The 23418-nt window shown below is 42.0% G+C and overlaps 1 protein-coding gene across 1 annotated transcript in view; it reads right to left on the bottom strand.

Annotated features, from left to right (window-relative positions):
- Positions 1-22659, bottom strand: part of LOC126175058 (ribosomal RNA processing protein 1 homolog) — a 37542-nt gene extending 14883 nt beyond the window's left edge. Inside the window, exons 1-4 of the mRNA XM_049921576.1 lie at positions 22431-22659; positions 22159-22238; positions 21886-22029; positions 3591-3944 (exon numbers count right to left, since the gene is read on the bottom strand). Coding sequence (XP_049777533.1) covers positions 3591-3944; positions 21886-22029; positions 22159-22238; positions 22431-22584 — 732 coding nt within the window. The 5' untranslated portion in view covers positions 22585-22659. The remainder of the gene's footprint in view (positions 1-3590; positions 3945-21885; positions 22030-22158; positions 22239-22430) is intronic.
- Between the last annotated feature and the right edge of the window lie 759 nt (positions 22660-23418).

Below are 23418 nucleotides of genomic sequence, written 5' to 3'. Positions count from 1 at the left end.
AGCTACAGCTTCAAGAGGGGTTTGGAGGGGCACAGGTTCACTACATACTGAGTTCAGGACATAGATGCAACTCCACCTGACACTATCATAGTCACGTCTGTTCTTGTAATATCACGAAGGGCAGGGGTCCACATTGCCAGGAACCAGGTTTCCTGGAGGGCAATGCTGAAAGTAGGTGTAAAGCTTAACAGTTGCCATAGCTCAGCCAGGTGGTGGAAAAACTGCAGCAATTCCACTGGAGGATGACGTTATTGTGAGGCTGGGATGGCATGAAGCGTGCAAGGAGGTATGTTACGCCTCAGGGTCACCTACTGCCACCGAGTGAGTATTTGTATCCATTCCTATTGTGGATGAGGCATCTGTGAGTTCCAGGTCCTCAGGGGATGCTGAGATTTCCACCTCATCCACAGGTGCGGAATTAGTAGGGAGTGATGGCGTTGGGGCCATCGGATGGTCCTTCTTCTTAGCAAACTTGTTTGTTTGCTTGCCCTCTCGCTTCTCTTTAGGGGCTTGCTGGGCGGACTTCTCTGAAGTAGCTTCATGCAAGGAGAAAGACTGAAGCTCTTCATCAAGCAGCTTTTGGCTCCTTTAGCCACTGGTGAGTGTCTGCTGTGGCATTAGTGGAGACCTTGGGAGAGAGGGTCCCAAAGGACCCCTTCTGCACGAGAGGAGCCAGAGGAGGCTGCTGCTTCTCCGACTGAGGGGAGGGGACCGATGTCCCCTGCATTTGGGGGGGAGGGGGCTTGCTCCCGAAGTAAGTTCTTTTGGAGCAATGGAAGGAGATTTTCCCCCTACCACCAAGGGGGAAGATGTATTCTGGAGGCCCGGAGGACCCACTGTTCGTGGCACAGTGTGTGGTATGACTGGTACTTGTAATGGCGATGGTAATGTAGCTGCAGCATATGTGGATGTCAACTGAATGGGGTGTCATCGTTCAAATTTATGTTTAGCCTCTTGGTAAGTCGACCGGTCCAGGGTCTTGCACTCCATAATTTTCCACTCCTTTTGGAGTACTATGCAGTCTTGCAAGCAGGGGGAGTGCTGCTCTCTGCAGTTGATACACGTGGGAGGAGGCGCACAGGGAGTATCTGTATGTAGTGGACGTCTGCAGTCTCGACATGTGGCATTGGAAGTGCAGCGGGAAGATATGTGCCCGAATTTCCAGCACTTAACGCACCGCATAGGGGGAGGAGGGACGTATGGTTTAACGTCACAGCACTAAACCATCACCTTGACCTTTTCAGGCAATGCATCACCCTCAAAGGCCACGATGAAGGCACTGGTAGCAACCCTGTCGTCTTTGGGTCCCCTGTAAGCGCGACGGATGAAATGAACACCACACTGTTCTAGATTGGCACCGAGTTCTTCATCAGACTGAAAGAGGAAGTTGCGATGGAAAATAATCCCCTGGACCATGTTGAGGCTTTCATGGGAAATGACGGAAACAGGAATATCACCCAGCCGGTCACAAGCGAGTAACGACCGGGACTGGGCTGGGGATGCTGTCTGAATCAAGACTGCACCGCTTCTAATCTTGGACAGTGCTGTCACTTCCCCAAACTTATCCTCAAGATGTTCAACAAAAGATTGAGGCTTCATAGGTAGAAAGGAGTCCCCATACCGAGGTGAATATGGCTCTCTTCTTTCTGTAGCCCTACGTTCCTACCATGGTGTAGCGAGGGAGGGAAATGATTTAGGGTCATATCTGTCAGCATTGAACTCAGTCCTGCCCATCTTAGAGACTGCTGGCACCGTACGGTCACCAGCAAGAGATGACTTAGTCCACTTCAATGCGGGTCATCCACCCTGATGCCACCCACTCGGATCACAGGCTCTCCTCACGGGTGCCACCCAGCCACAGCAAAGGCCACCTGGCATGATGACTGTTGCTGGGAGTCCTGATGCTCCAGGAAGACAGGCATTTACTCCTTGGCATACGTGGAGAATTTACAGCTCAGGCATCAGCAGTGCAATCCCTGTGTTGTCAGGGGGCCAACCACCAAATGGGTACATGATGGCCCCACCACAACAGACTGGCTACTGTGCTGAACATTGGGCACAGAGAAATCCAATACTGTCATGGGGCGAAAGAGGACAGGAGACAATGGAAGAAGATGACATACCTCGGAAGTGTCCTTGCCCAAACAGTTGAATTGCAGGTGGAGACGCTAAGCGATGACAAGAGGTTCAGGAGATTGAATCTAAATTGATAACTCATGCTCCACGTAAGGCGTCCTTCCTCATATGGCCCTACTTCTGTAGAATTTGAAAAGTGGCAGGTCAAACTCTAAAATGGAACCTGAACTTATAGGGCCGAAAAGTGACAGACTCCTTTTAGTCACCTCCTACAACAGGCAGGGATACCTCAAGCCTATTCTAACCTTCGGACCCACAGGGGGATTGGCATAAATTGTTCCTGATAGTTGCAGTGTGTAGCTGTCAAGGATCATCTTGCACTGACTATTATAATTGTTAAACACTGCACGGTGATGTAATACAGTAAAGATGACCAAGTATCCCATATTTAAAGAAGCAACACTTTCTGGTAGTGAATTATCATTCTATGCAAAGAAGATGCTGCGTTGATTCATGACAAGTTTTTAAATGAGAGCCAGATTGGGATTAGACTCAGATCTCTGCCTTTTTAGAGTAATGCGCTAATGATTACCTAGTGCAAGAACACCTCATACACCAACTCTGAGCTCCAGCTTCTCATAGGTTCCTCTCCTTTCCTTTTCAAGACTGCAGAGGCTTTCCCACAATGCTGTGAAACTAGCAAATATGCATATGTTAAAAGCATTCATTCTCAGTAACAACCCTGAAAATGTCGATACGCCTAACCCCATACTATATCCTGTGTATGTGTTTCACAGGTTTTAATCTTACAGTATTTTGAGAGAACCTTTGTAGAGATTGGAAAGAGAGGGGACAAACTCACAACAAACACTGTATTGGTGCTAGAGGCACACTCAATAGCTTGATTAGTGCATCGTCCACAAAAGGCTTTTTCCAAGTCCAGCAAACACTTTCAATTTGTCTCGTACTAACAAGCAGTAATTTTGTGATGACCTGTAAAACTCTGCTGACCCACTCAAGATAGTGAGAGTTTCATTGATGACTTAGTACCTTTATTTAGTCCCTCAACTACATGACAAAAATCCTTATTTACATGACTGCAACCTTAATTTTTATTCTCATAATTTGTTGAGGAATTAACTGTTTTATCATTGAGGCCTGGAACTAAACTGAGCAAACACTTCAGCACTTCAATAACTTCCATAAAATATATCATTGTCTTCAACTACATTTTATGACAAGTTCAGAAAGTGCAAAATGCTGCATACTGAGAATTTTAGTTTCATATTATGTTGATGGAAATGTCATTAGGAAAAAAGTATAAAAGAAGCACCAAAAGGATTTTACCATCATCTTTGAAACAATCACACTGAGAACCCACTCACTCTCTCTCTCTCTCTCTCTCTCTCTCTCTCTCTCTCTCTCTCACTCACACACACACACACACACACACACACACACACACACACACACACACAGAGGTGGTAGTAAATCATGATAAAGATTTAACAAACCTGTTTCCAGGCTTCAAATTTTTCTTGAAATTCAATACCAAGTGGAGACTGCTGGATCAAGTGATGAAACACCCTTTCTGAAACATGCTGCCGAATCCGTCCATCTTTACTGCAAGCAATTAATGCAGCAAAGGGCAAGAGAACAGCATGAAGGCCCTTTTCAGGGCTTTCCACTTTTGCCAGTTCTTCGAGTATTATGTCAGCCATATGAAATAACAAACCCAGCGATGGGGATGACTCAGCAGACGATGTGATGCCCCGTTCCAACAAGCCTGAAATACCTTCACAAGTTTCACTGGGCCATGAGTGCGACGAGCAGTATGCAAACAGTTGACGTATGCATCGACGAACAAGCTGAAACAATTTCAGAAGAATTCATTACTTTTATTTCATTAGCATATAGCTATAAAACAAGTAAATAAATATCCAGACCACATACCTCAGAAACCACTATCAACAGAAATATATAAAAAGTCGAACTGGCAATAGAACTAAAATAGTGTATAACCAACACACTGAAAAGAAAACAGTGTAATTTAACAATGAAGTCACGGAGTCAGTAGCGGAGTTTTGGTATTTAAGGCTGTTAAAAATAATGAGTTGGTGACCTGGGGAATAAATAAATGTCAGAGTAAAAGTGACCAAGAGTTCTTCCTGTAAACTAAACAGAGTTTTAAAAACTAAGCTTCCAATGTGTGTGAAATGGAAAGCTTAAAAAATTAATGCATACTACCAGTTTGTCTTATGCCAGAGAGACATGGACTACTGTCTAATAAAAATGAGATAAAGGTGAGCAGTACATGTATTTATAGTGCTATGCACATAAGACGACGCAGGAGGAGGAGATTAGTGTTCAACATCCCATCGACAATCAGGTCATTAGAGATGGAGAACAAGCTCTGATTTCGGAAGGGGGTAAAAGGAAATCATTGTGCCCCTTCAAAGGAACCATCCTGGCATTTGACTTAAGCGATTTACGGAAATAAAGGAAAATCCAAATCTGGATGGCCAGACGGGTTTGAACCATCATCCTCCCGAATGTGAGTCCAGTGGGCTAACCACTGTGCTACCTCGCTTGGTCGTAAGATGACGGGTCGTGGGAAATGCTCAGTGGCAAGGAGCAGTGCATCGCATGACACTCCAGCCAATAGTGTCATTCTGGTGTGTATGCCTGTAGCAGATACATCGGTGTGAATGTAGGACATTGAGCATTGATTTTTGTTTTAGTCCAGGTGTTGTGATGTTACTTAGTAACTTCAGCATTCATTATGGGTGTCATAAGGGAAACAGGATAAGTATTACATTAAGAACCAACAGCGACAGTTCTCTGAGTACATAAATTCTGTTAGGCAGAGTCAGAAGCAGAAACTGTGACCTGGTGTAATGCTCACTCTTGCGTTGCCAGTTACCAAGGTAGGCAATGGCTGGAGCATGAGCTCAAGGTAGAGACAAAGAGGACACTGGTGACACCACAAAGCTCTGTCTTGTCCACTCCGAATGCATTGTGCTGCTCCCTTCTTATGTGCACCCCACTGTGGGCAACTGGATAATAGCTGGACAAAGGAAGTTCTTTGCTAAATGCAGAAAGACTCTATAAAACACCAAGATAACCTAATGGAAAGAGAAACATGGCTGTGTGTAGTTGAAGATCACAATATATGGAAAAGTCTAGAGGAGGCTTTTTCTGGCACTGAATCTTAAATGACTGATGAGGATATACATGCATCATTTCATAAGTCATGGCAACTATGGTATATCGCGCAGAAGTATGGCATCACTGTAAGCACAATAAATACATTTGAAAGCTCACGTAAAATATTACTGAAATCAGCCAACACATTTTGACCACATGTGAATATGGCTCAGTATCATCACCTGAGACATTTATTGTGAGGTTGGCCGTGTTACAAGATAGTCCTCCCACACCCTCTCTACTCATCAGACCTCAGTCCACGCGACTTTGACCTCATTCCACAACTGAGGAAACCATTGCATGGGACGCACTTTGCAACAGGACAAATATTCTCAATGCATTTTGGCAACACACTGATGGGAATGCCAATGGCATTCAACACAGGAAAAATGTTTGTATATGCACTGGGGAACTATCTTGAAGCACAGTAGTTAATTTTCATTCATTTTTGTTCCATTTGTACTTGTGCAGCATAAATTTACACAGCATTCCAATGCGTGTGTTTCATTTCAACCTTTATCAAGACTTCCTGAACTGGAACCCTATTTTGTGTTGGCATTCACATACACACTGCTATACCGCTTCAATGCACATCATGGAATTCTCATGTTGTTGCATTATCACAAGATATACCATAGTTACCATGACTTATGGAATGACTATCATATGCTACATTAACTTTTGTTTGAACTACATATAAGGTGGGAAACACAATATTCATTATTTGAACTGACAAAATGAATGCAGCTGTTTATCTGCTGTTATTTGTAAGATAACATTGCAGGTTATATGGGCCTACAGACAGAAACACCATTAAGTATACTCCTGTAAAAGCAAAGTCAAGCTGTTTAGAATTGGAACAGTTCTATATGTGATAAATAAATGCTGTCAGTAACTTTTTTTTAATCTTAAGTAATGCCGACAACAATCAAAATAATAAAAGTAGATTGTTTAGGGCAAAATAATTTTTTTTTTCTGGGGCTTTCGCACACTTTGCCAGTTGGTCGTCATTGAATCTTGGCAACATCTTGCTAAAGAACCTACTGTAATTATGAGGCAATGATTCTTCTGACTGGGGGAAATTTCAGCATGGTGTTAATTATAATGGAAAAACAAGAATGTACATGTCCCACGAAATAATCTTTGGGTCCAGTGGTGAAAATAGGCTATCGGTTGTATGCTAAATATGAAAACACACTGGTCTTCGATTGCCAGAGTAAACTGGAATTTAAGAGAGTTGTCACAAAGTATCAATGTGTAAAGAAGTAGAAGAATAAACATGTCGATTTGAAGTTCTTTAAGGCAGTAGATAATGTGTAAGGAATAACCACACCATACAATTTAGTTAAAATGGAATGGACATCTCTTACCGGTGCAATCAGAGACCTTGGAACAAAAAGTATAGGTATGAGGAAGGTAACTATAAAGAAACCTTGGGCAATAGATAAAGTACTTCACTTCAACAGCAAAAGAAAGAAGCGCAGAAATGTTCACAAAAGACAGGAATACACAAATATAAGTAACTTACGAACAAAGTAAACAGGAAATTCAAGGAAGAGATGTGAAACAGCTCCCAAAAAATGTGAAGAAAACTGAAAAAGACGTCATCAGCACAGATTAAATTAAAAGGAAGGGTGTCAACATCAGAAGTGCAATAGGAATTCTTCAGTTAAAAGCAGAAGAGAGAGCAGATATGTGTAATGAGAAACTTGAGGGCCTCTACAAGGGGGAGGAACTGTCTAGTCACATGTTGGCACAAGAAATGGGAGTGGATTTGGAAGACATAGGTCTAAAATTTTTGGGGACTGACAACCATGTGACTATTCATGTTGATGTATATAATCTATGAGCATGGAGATATACCACCAGACTTTTGGAAAAGTATCAGTCACACAATCCCAAAAATAGCAAGAGCAGGTAAGAGCAAGATCTATCTCACAATCAGCTTAACAGCTCTTGCACCAAAGTTATTGACAAGAATAATATACAGAAAATGGGAAATAAAACTAAGGATCTGTAAGATGAAAACTGGTTTGAATAGGTGAGGCAGTTTGGATATTACACTTTATAATGGAAACAATACTTAAGATAAATTAAGATGCTTTCATAGGATTTGTTGACCTAGAGAAGTGTTTGACAGTTTAAAATGTGCTAGATGTTATTTGTGATTTTAGTCGGATGGGCATTAGGATGTGGTCTAAGGCACGTTACGGTGCCCAACAACAGCTAATGCTAACAACAGCTAATGCTGGAGACAACCTCAGAGATGATAAAGTTTGTTAGATGGTGTACTAACACAAAGAAGCTCAAAGTCAAACCATCTATATGAAACCATGTAATAGTTTGGGTGTGACGTCATCCGGCCACTGCTTAAGAATGCAGATTCGCACCAATGTGCGATATACAACTTATTCTGCTAAAGAGTTGGTCTGTTTGGCTTATTTAGGACTACCGATGACAACTTGTCTAATTTCAGTCCTGCTTTTGTGTTGAAGGCATATTTGTGTTTTGAATTTCTATACCTTCTCTATACTACTTCCTAGCGTTATAATGAATAGACCTTGGTAAAGCACCAGCAACAGAAAATCAAATTTAGTGGTTCCCTTGGTCCCAGTGCATCAACTGCTATTGCCAATTTATCTGTGTTGCCCAGATGATAATTGCTTTTGTGTCCTTCTGGAGGACAAAACATTAAGCACACAAACATACCTAAACTATGGTTTAAGGACCATACAAATAAAATCACCCAAGATTGTAAATTGTGGCCATGAAAGTCTACACTGTACCTATGTTCTACATCAATACTCTGCAAACCACTAACCACCAGCAATACCTCCCCACTTTGACAACTGCTACCTGTTCCATACCAAGAATTCCCTTCCGTACAGAATAGCAACCCATGGCCGTCACATCTGCAGTGATGAAACAGTCCCTCTTTTCTGAATAGCGCAGGTGGGAAACTTTCCCTGCAATACATCCTTATGTTCCTGTAACACTGCCTCTTGGCCTCAACCTTCGTTAGTCACTGTCCTCACCCATCCAGCCCCTTCCCCTGTTCCCATTCCAGCACTACACAGCTGTCATTCCACCATACCCAGTCTTTTTATTTCTCTACTTTTCTACTACCTCCCGCGCCCCTCCCGCCCCACCTCTCCCCTGCCCTTCGTCTAACCTGCAGCACTTCACTGTCCGCCACCCCCACCATACTATTCCTCCCCCTCTCCACCCGAGCCGCCTCCTTACCCTCACCCAGTCGTCACTCCCCATTACGCACTGGTGCTGCTGCTGCTCACAGTGTGGTTTCAGTTGCCTGAGACTGCAGTTCGTGTGTGTGTGTGTGTGTGTGTGTGTGTGTGTGTGTGTGTCTACTGTTGACGAAGGCCTTAATGGCCAAAAGCTTTAATTGTGAGAGTCTTATATATCTTTCGGCTTGCTTTAGTCGTCTTTTGTACTTTGGTAATTACTGTTGCCCACAACCGCATCATGATTACTGCACATGATTACTGTCACGATCACTGATGCCAGTTTTCAATGTGAACAGTCTTAAATAGGTCAGGTCTACTTGTTGCCATATGATCCAATATACTTCCATTATGAGTAGGGTTCAGAACTATCTGTTCTAGGTTGTTGTCAGAGGAGGCATTACTAATGTTTCACAGGATGTCTTACAATGCCTACTGCTAACAAAACTGTAATTGTATGGTGCAAGATGTTCGAAATTCTCAGAGAAATAGTTGTAAGCTATTGGGAATGATGTACAAGAAATATGAGGTAACAATGAGGATGGAAGCCCAAGAATTAAATAGATTAAGAAGGGCATAAAATAGAGATCCAATCTTTCACCTATAATGCTCAATCTGCGTATCTCAGAAGCAATGAAAGAAATACAAAATAGATTTTGGAGTGAGCAAAAAGTTCAGCATGAAACAATATCAATGATAAGATTCATTGATAATACTACTGTTCTTAGTGGAAAAGATGAAGAATTACAAAATCTGTTAAATGGAATGAACAAGCTAATGAACACAGAATATGGATTACGAGTACAACGAAGAAAGATGAAACTAAACAGGAGTAGCAGAAATTATATTAGTGATAAATTTAGCATCGAAAGTGGTGATCACGAAGTACAGGAAGTTAATAAAGTCTGCTACCTTGGAAGCAAAATAATCCATGATGGACAAAGCAAGGATATAAAAACCAGATCAGCACAGCCACTGCTGCTGAAGAGACATTTACTAGTATTTCAAGAAGAAGAAATTTCTGAGAATGTATGTTTGGGGCATGTCATTGTATGGTTAAATCATGGACTTGCGGGAACACTGGAAAAGAAGAGTGTCGAAGTGTAACAATGTGCTGCTACAGAAGAATGTTGAAAAATAGGTGGACTGAAAAGATAAGGAATGAGGAGTTTCTCTGCAGAATCAGCAAAGAAAGAAACCATGTGGAAAACACTGACAAGAAGAAGGGACAGGATGATAGGACATGTGTTAAGACATCAGGGAATCACTTCCTTTGTATTAAAGGGAGCTGTAGAGGTTAGTAACTAGAGGTGAAGGCAGAAATTGGAATATACCCAACAAATAATTGAGGGGCATAAGCATTATCTTGTGATGAAAAGGTTGGCACAGGAGAGAGGGAGAGGGGAGAGAGAGACAGAGAGGGAGAGAGAGAGAGACGGAGAGGGAGAGACGGAGAGGGGAGAGAGGGAGAGAGAGAGAGAGAGAGAGAGAGAGGGAGAGACGGAGAGGGAGAGAGAGAGAGAGAGAGAGAGAGAGGAGAGAGAGAGAGAGAGAGAGAGGAGAGAGAGAGAGAGAGAGAGAGAGAGAGAGAGACAGACAGACGGAGAGGGAGAGAGAGACGGAGAGGGAGAGGGAGACGGAGAGGGAGAGAGAGACGCGGAGAGGGAGAGAGAGACGGAGAGGGAGAGAGAGACGGAGAGGGAGAGAGAGAGAGAGACGGAGAGGGAGAGAGAGAGAGAGAGACGGAGAGGGAGAGAGAGAGAGAGAGACGGAGAGGGAGAGAGAGAGAGAGAGAGACGGAGAGGGGAGAGAGAGAGAGAGAGACGGAGAGGGAGAGAGAGAGAGACGGAGAGGGAGAGAGAGAGAGAGAGACGGAGAGGGAGAGAGAGAGAGAGAGAGACGGAGAGGGAGAGAGAGAGAGAGACGGAGAGGGAGAGAGAGAGACGGAGAGGGAGAGAGAGAGACGGAGAGGGAGAGAGAGAGACGGAGAGGGAGAGAGAGGGATGGAGAGGGAGAGAGAGAGACGGAGAGGGGGAGAGAGAGAGAGAGAGAGAGAGAGAGAGAGAGAGAGAGAGAGAGAGAGAGAGAGAGAGAGAGAGAGAGAGAGAGAGAGAGACGGAGAGGGGGAGAGAGAGAGAGAGAGACGGAGAGGGAGAGAGAGAGAGAGAGAGAGAGAGAGACGGAGAGGGAGAGAGAGAGAGACGGAGAGGGAGGGAGGGGGGGGAGAGAGGGGGGAGGGGGGAGAGAGAGAGAGAGAGAGAGAGAGAGAGAGAGAGCAGTGCTGAGGAGATCAAATCAATCAGAAGATGGATGACGAAAATTTCTTGCTGCTTCATACTCTCCAATTGATATGTTTTTAGTAAGCCAGTGATTGATCCCTCACTATGCAAAGGTATGTCATATATCTGTCAACTAAATCATTGCATGTGCAGATTTTGCAACCACGCCAATTAAGACGAAAAATGATCTATGGCTGACAGGTCTGCTTGTAAATATTCCATGTATGAAATAACTCAGAATCACATGCACAGGCACCCTAAATGCTATGGTCTCTCCAGTGTGGATGACGATGCCTGAAGACAAATATCAGTATGCATGTGCTTCTGACAGAAAAATATGTGGATTCTTGGGCATGTTTACCTCAAGTGCATGTGTAGAACACATACACACGGCCATTGAACAGGACTGCAAGCACTTGTGCCTAATGGGAGAAACAATCTGTGGGTGTGGATGAAGGATATATTGCAGGGAGACTATGCACCAGCACAGTACAGAAAAGCTGCCATTAATAGGATGGACCCCAATGGTGCAGGCTGTCAAGTATCCATTGAAGTGGAGCACAACAGGTTGGGCAGCATGTGTTCAGCAACTAGGTGGTCCAGCTGTTTCTTTCACCACCTCTACGACAGCCTCTGAACCTCTCGAACATTCCCTTATTGCCAATAAACCCTGCCTTGCAGACCTACTACATTTACCACTGCCTCAGAAACTCCTTCCTACCACCATACAGAATCCAGAACCAAAATGGAATTGAAACACAGTCATAAACCTTTCCTCCAAAACCCTTAGCCCAACAGAAGTATCAGTCCCACTACAAAATTCAATCGCACTGGACTTGTTAAAGACCTTCTCTCCTTCTCCTGGTCCCTACAATGGAAACCCTTTTTCACCAACAACCCTACCAATCAGATTCAACCCAAAGCTAATGGTGAACCATGCCTGATTCAATTCACTTCTCCATCCAACTATGATTCACCCCCAACTGCCCCCCTAATCACCCCCTGTTAACGTTCCAGAAATTCTTAATCACAAACCTTGCCAGTCTCCAAATCCTTCAACATGGAACCTAACGTTACATCCACAGAAAGAACTGCAATCAACCACCTAAAAACTGATCACAACCTTACAATCCCACCTGCCAACAAAGGCTTCACCACTGTGTTCTGAACCAGAGGGACTACATGGCAGGACTCCACCAGCTGTCAGATTTATCCACCTATAAACCCTTCCACAGTGACCATATTCCAGAAATCCCACATGGCCTTCAGTCTCTCCTCAAATCCTTATGGCCATCCTAGAACCTCTCCTCTGAAACTATCTCTCTCCTCACCCTTATCACCCCCCACATTCCTACCTTCTACATGCTTCCTAAAGTCTGTAAACCCAACAACTCAGAAGCCCCACTGTGGCCGGTTACTGTGTCCCCACTGAGAGCAACTCTGCTCTCATGGCCAAACACTTTCAGCCCATTACCTGTAATCTAACCTACAATACAGGAAGGTCAGAAACAGACTGGAAATCTTGTAAGGGTGTTGTAGGGGGGGCATTGTGCAGAGAAATAAGAGTTAAGAAAGAAGTCGGTGACCATGTGCAGTTTCTGAGTTATTTAGCACTGAAGTTAACCAATCAGCCCATCACAGGTGCAAATTGAAGCAGCCTGCCAGAGGCAGTCTTGCCAAATTAGTTCTCCCCAAACTGGATAATTGTAACTTTTGCTCACCTGGTTTTAATTAATAACTTCTGAAAAAGGCACATATTAACTAGTAATGAGCATTTCAACAAGAGGTACCTCAAGGACCCACAGATGTTGGTGCATTGGCGGATGCAAGTGCTTGAATTTACACACACATCAACTTGATTGGCTAACTTTCGCACTACATAACTCTGAAAAAGTGCAATGTTTCGAATTTTTTTCTTGACAATTATTTCTCAGCACAATCTTCCCTCTGCCAAATACCCTTACACAAGCTTTTCAGGCTGTTTCTGACCACCCTGTATAAAAGACAGCAACCACTTCCTCCACCAAATCTCCACAGTTCCTGTTCCTTTACACCATGACACCATCCTTGTCACTATTGATGGCATCTCTCTCTACACTATCATCTCTTACGCCCATGGCCTTGCTGCTACTGAATACTACCTTTCCAAACGCCCAACAGACTCCAAACCTACAATTTCCTTCCTGATCACCATGACCCCCACAATTACTTCAACTTTGAAGCCATTATCTACAAACAAATCCGTGGTATGGCAATGGACACCTGCATGGTATGGGCCACCGAGACGAATCCTTCCTAACTATTCAGAATCCAAAATCTCTCACCTATTTCAGATTCACTGATGACAGCTTTGTGATCTGCACTGAGCATAAGGATACCCTGTCCACATTCCTCCAGAACTTCAAAACTTCTCCCCCGTTTGCTTCACCTCATTCTCCTCAACTCAATGAGCTACCATCCTCCACGTTGACCTCCATCTCAAAGATAGCTACATCAGTTCCTCAATCCACATCAAACTGACCAACCACCAGCAATACCTCCACTTTGACATCTGCCACCCATTCTGTACCAGCATGTCCGTTCTATACAGCCTAGCCATCAGTGACTGTCACACCTGTATGGACCAACAGGTTCTATCCAAATATACCGAAGGTCTCACCGAGGCCTCTGCAAACTGAAATTATCCTCTTAACCTTGCATAGAAACTTTTCTCCTGTGCCTTGTCTTTCCAGTCACCTACTGTCTTCCACATTCCCACTATTCGACCACAAAGGAGCACTCCCCTTCTGACTCAGTACCACAGGACTGGAACAACTGAATCACATTCTCCACTAGGGTGTCGATTACCTCTCATCATGCCCTGAAATGAGGAATATCCTACCCACTATTCTTCCCACCCCTCACATAGTGGTATTCCGCCGCCCACAGGACCTACGTAATACTCTTGTCCATCCATACTCCAGCTCTGCTCCCAACCCCTTGCTGGTTCATATCCCTGCAATAGACCTAGATACAAGACCTGTCCCATACATCCTCCCACAAACAACTACTCCATTCTGGTCACAGGCATCACCTATCTCATCAAAGGCTAAGCTACTTGTGCAAGCAATCATGTGATTTACAAACTAAGCAGCAATCATCCTGTACCATACATCCTCCCGCCACCAACTACCCCATTCTAGTCACAAGCATCACCTATCCCAGCAAAGGTAGGGCTACCTGTGAAAGCTGTCATGTGATTTTCAAACTATGCAGCAACTGTGCTGCTTTCTATGTGGGCATGACAACCATCAAGCTGTCTTACCGCATGAAAGGCCATCGACAAACTATGGCCAAGAGACATCTGGGCAATTCAGTTTCTGAACATGACGCCCAACACAACGTGCTTCACTTCAATGGCTGCTTCACAAACTGCTCCATCTGGACCCTTCCCATCAACACTCCACTTTTCTGAAATGTGCAGATGGAACACTCCCTGCAAAACATCCTACTTTCCTGCAACCACCCTGGCCTCAACCTTTGCTTGTTTTTGTTCTTCACCCATTTACCATCTTCCCTGCTCCCACTGTAGCACTACACAGCTTTCTATTACACCAACACACCCACTACTCTTTTTTCCCTCTACTTTTCTCCTTTTCCATTCCCCTTAAACCTTTCAACTTCATCTAGAAGCCGTACTGTGTCCCCACAGTGTGTCTTCATCCTCCCCAGCTTCCATCTTACCTCCATTAAGCACAGTTGCAACCTGGCCTCAGTGGCTGGTGACAGTGGTCAGTGTGTATGAGTTGTGCTTGCGTGAATGTGTGTTTTCTATTTTAGAAAGAGACCTTTTGGCCAAAAGGTCAAATGTATAGCTGTCTTTTTGTTGTGTCTGTCTGCAACTGAACAGCTCCTCTATCAGATGAGTATTTGTGCTGCCTTTTTTTGTGTATGATGAATATCCTTTGTTAGTCATACTTGGTACATGTCCTAAACACTTGAGAAGTATTATACAACAAGTCGCACTAGTTTTTTGTAAGCAACCTCCTCTGTAGACTGACTGCATTTCCGTAGTATACTGCATATGGACAAAAGTCAGCCATTTTCATATGCCTACAAATTTTTATGCTCAGGTGTTTTTATGAGTTGTCTGATTATCAATGTGACTTGGTATTACAGGCTTCCACTATATTATTCTTTTTATTTTGTGAAGTGCACAATTTTCAATAAATTTCCAATTCAGTTACAAATTTCATTTGATACACCTTATATGGTTAAATTTTTTGATAATAAGTGTAGGTACTGAATTTATTTAACACAGACAGGGGTATAAACTCAGCAAGGTATGGGATTTCTCTCCCCCCCCCCCCCCCCCCCCAAAAAAAAGGAATTGCCTTGTCAATTACCAACTTGGTGGGTCTTACATGAGCACCATCATATAATTCAAGTCCAACAAACACATTATATAACACTGTAATATGATTCACATTAAATGCGTAAATAGTTTTAAAAGTCACAAGCGAAAAGGAAGCCACAGCAAACTTCCACATTTTGTTTGGCACTGCCGATTCCTATTACAGCGACTTAATAGGAATGCTGTTTGTAATTTATTATATTTTGCTACTTTCTAATGCTTTAAATTAGTACTTAAATGGCTATTTCCGAGTGTATGGGTTTGCAGAGATATGAAACTTTTGGGATAAAAACAATGGAATAAACAAATGTAACTAGTCAGTCGAGCAGTAAATAGGCATTTAAACAAGACCTGAAACACTGTAGCTCAGCTTGATTTTTTTTTTTTTTTAACACACATAGGAGAAAGACTGAATGTAGAAGGAGCAGTATAGGATCGAGAGGAAATCCAAAGAGCAGTGCAGATGAGGTGAGTGAGTCAGAAGTGAAAACAAAAAGCCACCTAGAGAAAGGCAGAGTTGTTGAAGGGCAGACTATAGTGATAACTGAAGTGAGGGTGTGCTGAGTGAGTGCAAGGGACAGTTCTTGCGCATTGGTCTTTCACCTGCATATCATCCATGTGACATGGCATTTGAGATAGGAGTGCCATGGTTTAGGATGTTTCATACATTGTGAGGGTGACAATAACAATTTGGGAGAAGTGGGAAGGATTTTGGGGAGCACAATCCTCATCTGAAAGTAAGAAAAACAGTACTCAAAGCCTGAGCATAGGATGTAATGCAGCTGTTACAGTCTGTGGCAATACTGAGTAATAAGGGGGAGGTAATAGTTGGATTGTTGGTATAATCTGTCTGCAAACTGATGTATGAGCAAGCAAGTGCCCACTCCCTCTACCCATCTACATATCATGGAGCAACTACAACCCGTTTCACACAGTTACACCGGCCCTTCTGCAGTGCACCTTTTAAAACAGAGGGTCCACATACATGCCTAGAAGTGTTTTATTTTCCACTAAATGTGTTAACACTATACTGAGTAAAGGAATTAATAACTAATACAACTACAGTCCAGAGAAATGAACACGAACAGAATATACGTAAATCAGCACACGTTACACTGTACTTCTTGACGAGAAACTCTTTTTTAGCTAACCTGTATGGCAGTTGAAGCATTCTTCTGGGAAAGGCCTCTTCCTTCCACAACAAGCACTGCTCACTTTTCAGTTTACGGACAGACTATAACTGCCCTCCTATCCACTGAAAACCTCCATACCATGCCCCAACAACACAGATATCTTTAAAGATGAATGTGCATGCATCCACAAACTTTAAAGATACTTCACATGTGATTCTCCAACAGACAATGGTTCCATCAATGTTGCTATGTAGTCTCATGTGATCTCCAATCCCCAGAATCCTAAAATCTACAATTATAAAACACTGTGGACACCCCACTGTGTCTGTTTACTGTGACATCACACAAGAAATTTGTGTGTCTAGATGACCAACTCCAATATTGTTTGCACCCAACTTTCTACATTAGGGCCACTAACCATATCCTCCAATGCTCTCCACAATACCTATCCTATAACTACCTGGCCTCTGAGTTGTTACTGCTTTCAGTGCCTCCATATACGTCAACATTCCCCATGCTCATGGCTTTCCTGAAACCAAAGACTACCTTCCCATGTCTTGCTGATTACAAACTTTCCATCACACTTCTTATAATTATGAAAGACTGTATAACTCACAACTACTTCTCTTCCGAAGGGTATATATAAAAACAAATCGATGTCATGGCATGAGCACTGGCTCAGTACTTTGGAACACAGATCAGTTTATATGCCAACTAGAAGAAACATTTCTACACACTCAAATTCTCAACCCTTTATTCACCTGGTTCAGCCTCCAATATCTTCATGGTATAGAAGCAGGACCAAGGCTCGCATTCACTGCAGCATTTTCATATTTACCATTAATTTTGCCTTGTTGTCCTTAGCTAAACACTCCATATTCCTTGAGGTCAACCCCCCCCCCGCCCCCTCCAACGAGCTCATAAAAGCCACTGCATACATGAAATGATTGTAACTCCACTCAAATATCAGTCAATGCTTTTGCACCAAAAAGTGTCTCCAGCACAGCCTTGCCTCTTGCAGACTGTTCATCTGCAGCGATGAGCAATTTCTTACACAGTACATTATATGGAATGTGTTCCCCCAAAACCTGGTCCAGAAGTGTATCCTCCAAGATCCCTAATATTCCTACAGACCAACTATAAAGGACTGGTTCCTTTATTACTTAATATACATGCTCTGAACAACTACATCACATTATCCGCCAGAGCTTTGACTGTTTGTCCTATGCACCCAACCTCTATAACTTATTCCAGTCCTGTAATAGGTTTTTAACACCATAATAAGCAGTATTACCTCTGAAAGCAGCCACATTACATACCAGCTGAACAACTTTCACACAGCCGTTTAGGTGGACATGACCAGAGGTCCAGCTGAATGAATAGGCACTGTTACACTGAAGACACGAGTAAGGTTTACAATACACTGTCCAAGAACACAGCTGAGAACAACTCTGATGATTTGAACATGAGCTTCAGAAGTGGTAACGTACAGATCCCCATCTCCTAGTACTTGTTTCTTTGAACTGTCCAAGTAAGATCTTCTTATTCTTAACATATTCCTTGGCCCTGCAAATGAAATGGCTCCCTGTAACGTCCAGTACTCCCTCTCCAGCAACCACATAATCTGCCTTTGTCTACTTCCCTCACTACTGCTATCATTCAGCCTCTTACTCCCAACTACTTCACCATGGTCCTCTCACTTAAATCATACTTTTACAAATATGAATTTTTGTCCATAGTATTCTTTCAATGTCTCTCTATCCTCTTCCTCCCTGTATGTATAAGTGTGTGAGTGTGTGTGTGTGTGTAACTTCTAATGCTGAGAAGAATCTAGGAAGGTGTAATAAAGCTGCAAAGGAGACCACAAATAAGAGACTTGTGCAACTTTCTATCAGTACTGTTCGAGAATAACACTACTGATCAGACATAGTGTTATTACTTATGTAGCCTATTTAATGGAGCAAGATTGGCACATGGCATGTGGGCACATTATAGAGCTTTTCCGCAACTGATTTAAAAAAAAAATAAAATATATATATATAAAAGAGAGAGAGAGAGAGAGAAGAGGAGAGAAAAAGAAAAACTGGTAAACTTAAAAGATAGCTGCTGTAACATTAAAAATAAATTGGCGGCACATAAAATATAACTGAAATATTGACACAAAATACGGAGATGTTTTTAACATGCGAACATTGATGAAAGTAAGCTGTGGTTTTGGCCAGGAAGTTTCAACAACATTAATTGTTCGATAAATGGAGGCAGACTTCCCAGCATAACAACACATTTGTTCTCTTCATCAAATCTCAACCAATCGCCTTTCACGATAGATCTTGGGTGATTCTACAAACAATCTGTCACTATAACGTCGATTTTAACAAATATCTTCTTTTTATATCACATTTGTTGGTTTCGCCAGCTCACAACCAAACTGTCATCTTTTAACTTAACTGTGACCTCACGTGCCACTACATACAAGTAAACAAACTGTCAAGCTGCTGTCCCAAAAATTGAATGAAATCACGAACAATGTAGGCCTACAGTGAATATAAAAAAGTTTCAATTTCAGTGCTTGACATCACCTGTTTTGTCACTGCTCAAAGGTTAATTACACAACTGTCCTTTCAATGGATAAACAAAATTGACACTGTCAACCTCTGCACAACGGATGAATAATGCACTGCCTGGCACTGCCCTTGGTCTAGAAGTTAGCTCTGCTTGAGAGATTGAAAGCACCCCTTGTTCATATTATAGGAGAATATCAATGACATTGACAACTATGCAATGACTAAAATTGTAGACAGTCAGTTCACCAATACTGGAGTGCTAACTTTCATGCTCAGTGATCTTTAATATAGGGACTTTCCATGTAATCCTGCTAGAATAGTTTAAGGGGAGTTACAATGGGAAAAATATTTTTTTCACATTTTCGGATTTTTATCTCATTATAAAATTTGCAATTTTCCAAATAAAACGATATATATCACTTACAAACTCAAATGGGAAGTATTTTTTTTTTTAATATAATCTACACCATTTGAAAACGTTAAATTTTTTACATGCATTACTTCAAGATCTAATTTATTGGTAATTTTTTATATAGAAGGCTGTGGATTGCTGTGTTATAAAGGTTAACAGTGTTCGTCATGTCCAGAAGAGGATGGGCACCAGGTTGAGGAAGCTGAAACAAAGTTTGGGAGACAAACTTTCTGATGGTAAAACCATGAGAGGCAGGCTTACAGACAAAATGATTAATGAACTACAGCAGTATTATGGCATAGTAGTTACAAATAATACTGGGGAATTATTGAAAATGAAGCAGGCAGTATGGACTACCTTCTTCCACAGACTGCCAACAGATGAAAAACCAGTACACCACCTTTGACTTCATGGAACTGATTCATGGTGCAATTACCGCAACGCCCAGAACTGAAACATTCCATCCAAGCAGCAGTCATGGATATCATAAAACCTATTAACCAAGACCTGGCAAATCCTGAATCACTGAAGAAGTGTCTGCATGGTCAGACGCAAATCCCGAGTCCTTCAATAATCTTATATGGACTCGCTTGCCAAAAACTGTGTTTGATGGAATGAAGATGCTAAAGTGGGGTGTCAGTGATGCTATTATTGTTTTTAATGATGGCAACATTGGTAGGGTGAAAGTGCTAACAGCATATGGGAATTAATCCTGGAGCAAACTGCAACAGAGAACTTCAACATATGGACAAGATTCACATTGATAAAGCAGAGTATGCAGCACCGTTGGCCACTAAGGAGTCCAGAAAGAAGAAAAAAACATGGAAAAATGTTAAAGAGGAAGATTGACAGTATGGTGCAGGGTGCTTCTGAGTGACTAAAAATAAAAAATAAGCATATATTAAGTGAGTTATAGTCTTTAGAAACTTTAGAAGCCGTCCCTGAAAATTTACATTTTCTCTTGCATTTTCCCCTAAATCTCAGAAACCACTTCGAGTAGAATATTCAAATTTTCAGGGAGTAATAACATACAAATCCTGAGTCTACTGAACTAAAAGAACATAATGTTATGTATAATTAAAATTACTTAGGATAACATACAAAACAGTACACAAAATTTTAACTGTGTAATTAAAAAATTGTATTTCTGAAAGCAGTGCTGAAATGCAATTATTGTAGTTCAGAAGACTCAGAACATACAGTTTAATGTCCTGTAAAAGTTTCATGTCAATGGCTACAGTGGTTCCTGAAATACAGGGAGGCCAAGTCAATAAATTTAACATTGTCGGGATAATGCGTTCCAACTCCCCTTCAATGACAATCATGTCAGGTGACTAAACTGATTCTATTGCCTCAATTGTATATCCTACAAAATAACCATTATAACAATTTGTGACTGATTAAGACATGTTGGGATGCTGTACTTATGACTACAATAGGAAAGTGCAATGTACTCTTCACAGTGCACTCTACAGTGGCTTGCTGAGATGTAATGACAGCACCTCCCATATTATGGTGTGCAGCTAACTAGAGCCTACACATATCATGAAAAGGAAATCTGCTACTCACCACACTACAGAGATGCTGAGTCGCAGATATGCACAACAGAAAGACTGTCACAAATATAGCTTTCAGCCATTAAAGCCTTTGTCAATATTAGAGAGGAGAAACACACACACACACACACACACACACACACACACACACACACACACACACACAAAAAAGCTATATGATGAGTAGCAACTTTCCTTTTCAGAATATTATTTGATTAGAGCCTACACATGCAAGTCGTTTTAATTTTGACACAGGGTCTGTCATTCACATGTACTTTTGCCTTTGATTATTCTACAGTGCATATTTATATTTCATATGCCTTACTGCTGTCACTTAAAAATAAAACTGGTGGTGTTAATAAAAACAAGAAGGCCATTTGGCACTACAAATCTGACTAACTCACAGAAGCAAGTGCTAATGACAACAATTATTCAGACTTGTGTTGTACTAGTATTTATCAGCTAATAGTGGCACTCAAAATTTCATGGATATCCCTCGAATAAATATTAGAGTTCTGTAATAATCTACATATGGCGAAATACAGAAAATTTTAATTTGTGATATTTTCAGTGTTGGTGTGGCTGTGGGTTTACACATGCAGCTACTACTGGCTCTGAACACTATGGAACTTAACTTCTGAGGTCATCAGTCCCCTAGAACTTAGAACTAGTTAAACCTAACTAACCTAAGGACATTACACACATCCATGCCCGAGGCAGGATTCGAACCTGCGACCGTAGCGGTCACGCGGTTCGAGACTGTAGCGCCTAGCTACTACTCTTTGTCGATGGTGGATGGGGAGTAAATGCAGTCAGTCCACGTTCCTACATCTTAATTGTTAAATGATCATATACTCCATACAAAGAAACTTTAAATTATGACCAACTTATGTAACTAATTGCTTCCCTGCTATGATTTACTTTTGGATGTTATTTCTAATATGAACAAAATGTATCAGCTCGCATAATTTACTATCCAGAAAATCACAGCCACTAACATTAGAAAGTATTTACAAACTTTACCATCATGAATTTATCCAAACGGTGTTGGTCGATTCCAAACCATTCCCGCCTCAATGTTAGAAGGAAGCACTCAGCATAAAGTAATCCCTGTTCCAATTTCTTAAAACAATGAATTAAATTTGCAATTCGTTCTGCTAACTCCTCCTGTAAACAAATCAGTGTAAATGGCATGTTGGGTTATATCGAGTGCTTGGGCACACATATATATGAAAAGTTATATGGTATGATGTTCGTTATATAACAAACCTATAACCATACATAAAAGTGTGTTACCTGGTACAAAGGTTTGTCAGCCATCCACATGCAGTAAAATAAACCTTTCCATATAGTCATCAAATCCTGTTTGGTAAATTCTGCAATGGACGTCAAAAGTCACATTGAAACAATAAATAAAACACCACTAGCATTAAAATGGACGGAAACTATATGTAGAACGTAAATTACACATACAAGTTATATTTCAAGAATGCATATTGATCGTACTGAAAGAAAGCTAAGTAACATGAATGTTAACGAATGTCATCATATGAACGACCTGGTCTCACCTAATTTGCTACCTGATCTGGCAGTTATCCATTTGCTTAATCTTTTAATGCCTTTGTCACGTATTGCTTTATCATTTGATGCTAAAACTTTAGCAAGGGATATTTGCTGAGCTGTTAATAAAACTTCTTGCCGAGCTTTTTTCGATGTTTCCATTTCGCACGTGTTTAGTAACACTCTTCAAATTCAGAACTTTGTAAACACGCAGGTTGACTATCGAACAAATCAACTCGTAACCAAGGTCGATAGTCTTGAATGAGACTTGCGAGATACATGCCAGCACTATAGAGCAGAAATATCTCTGGAGTGAGCATTGCGTCCTGCGCATGTTGTCAACATTAAGCTGGAATTGTCACGTGATCTAGGGACGACGTCGATTGTTTAGCGCCAATTCACGTCCGCCATCAGATGACGTCACGTCTTGTCACATATAGGTTCGTATGAGCAGTTGCCATCGGGCTCGTGCGCATGCGCAGAGCTGAATTCGCGTATGAGCAGTGCCTTCCTCCCGCTTCTGGCTACTTGGAGCGTGGCTGTTTGGTGTATGAGCAGTAGCAGCAAGCAGCCAGAAGCTACCCGGAGAAATTTTCCTGGCGCGCCCAAGCTGCCAGATCCGCGCATGCGCAGAGCAAGCTGAGTTATAGTGGGGGGTCCTTCCCCACGTGACCCGTGGCCGTGTCTTCGTTTACAGCTCCCTCGTCAAATGAAAACAAAACAGATTTCTGTGGCTGGGAGCCATCATGTGTATTAATATACGTTCTCATAACCATGAAAGACCAAAATAAGTTAGTAGTTTCAATTTTCTGATTTTATATTATTTCCACATTATTAGCAATCAACCATTAATGTCTTAATGAAGCTATTTCTTCCAGAATGAGATTTTCACTCTGCAGCGGAGTGTGCGCTGATATGAAACTTCCTGGCAGATTAAAACTGTGTGCCCGACCGAGACTCGAACTCGGGACCTTTGCCTTTCGCGGGCAAGTGCTC

This window comes from Schistocerca cancellata, chromosome 3 (genome assembly GCF_023864275.1).
Source record: "Schistocerca cancellata isolate TAMUIC-IGC-003103 chromosome 3, iqSchCanc2.1, whole genome shotgun sequence".
Classification (NCBI taxonomy): domain Eukaryota; kingdom Metazoa; phylum Arthropoda; class Insecta; order Orthoptera; family Acrididae; genus Schistocerca; species Schistocerca cancellata.
Note: the sequence above shows the minus strand (reverse complement) of the source record. Positions and strands in the feature narration are given on the sequence as shown.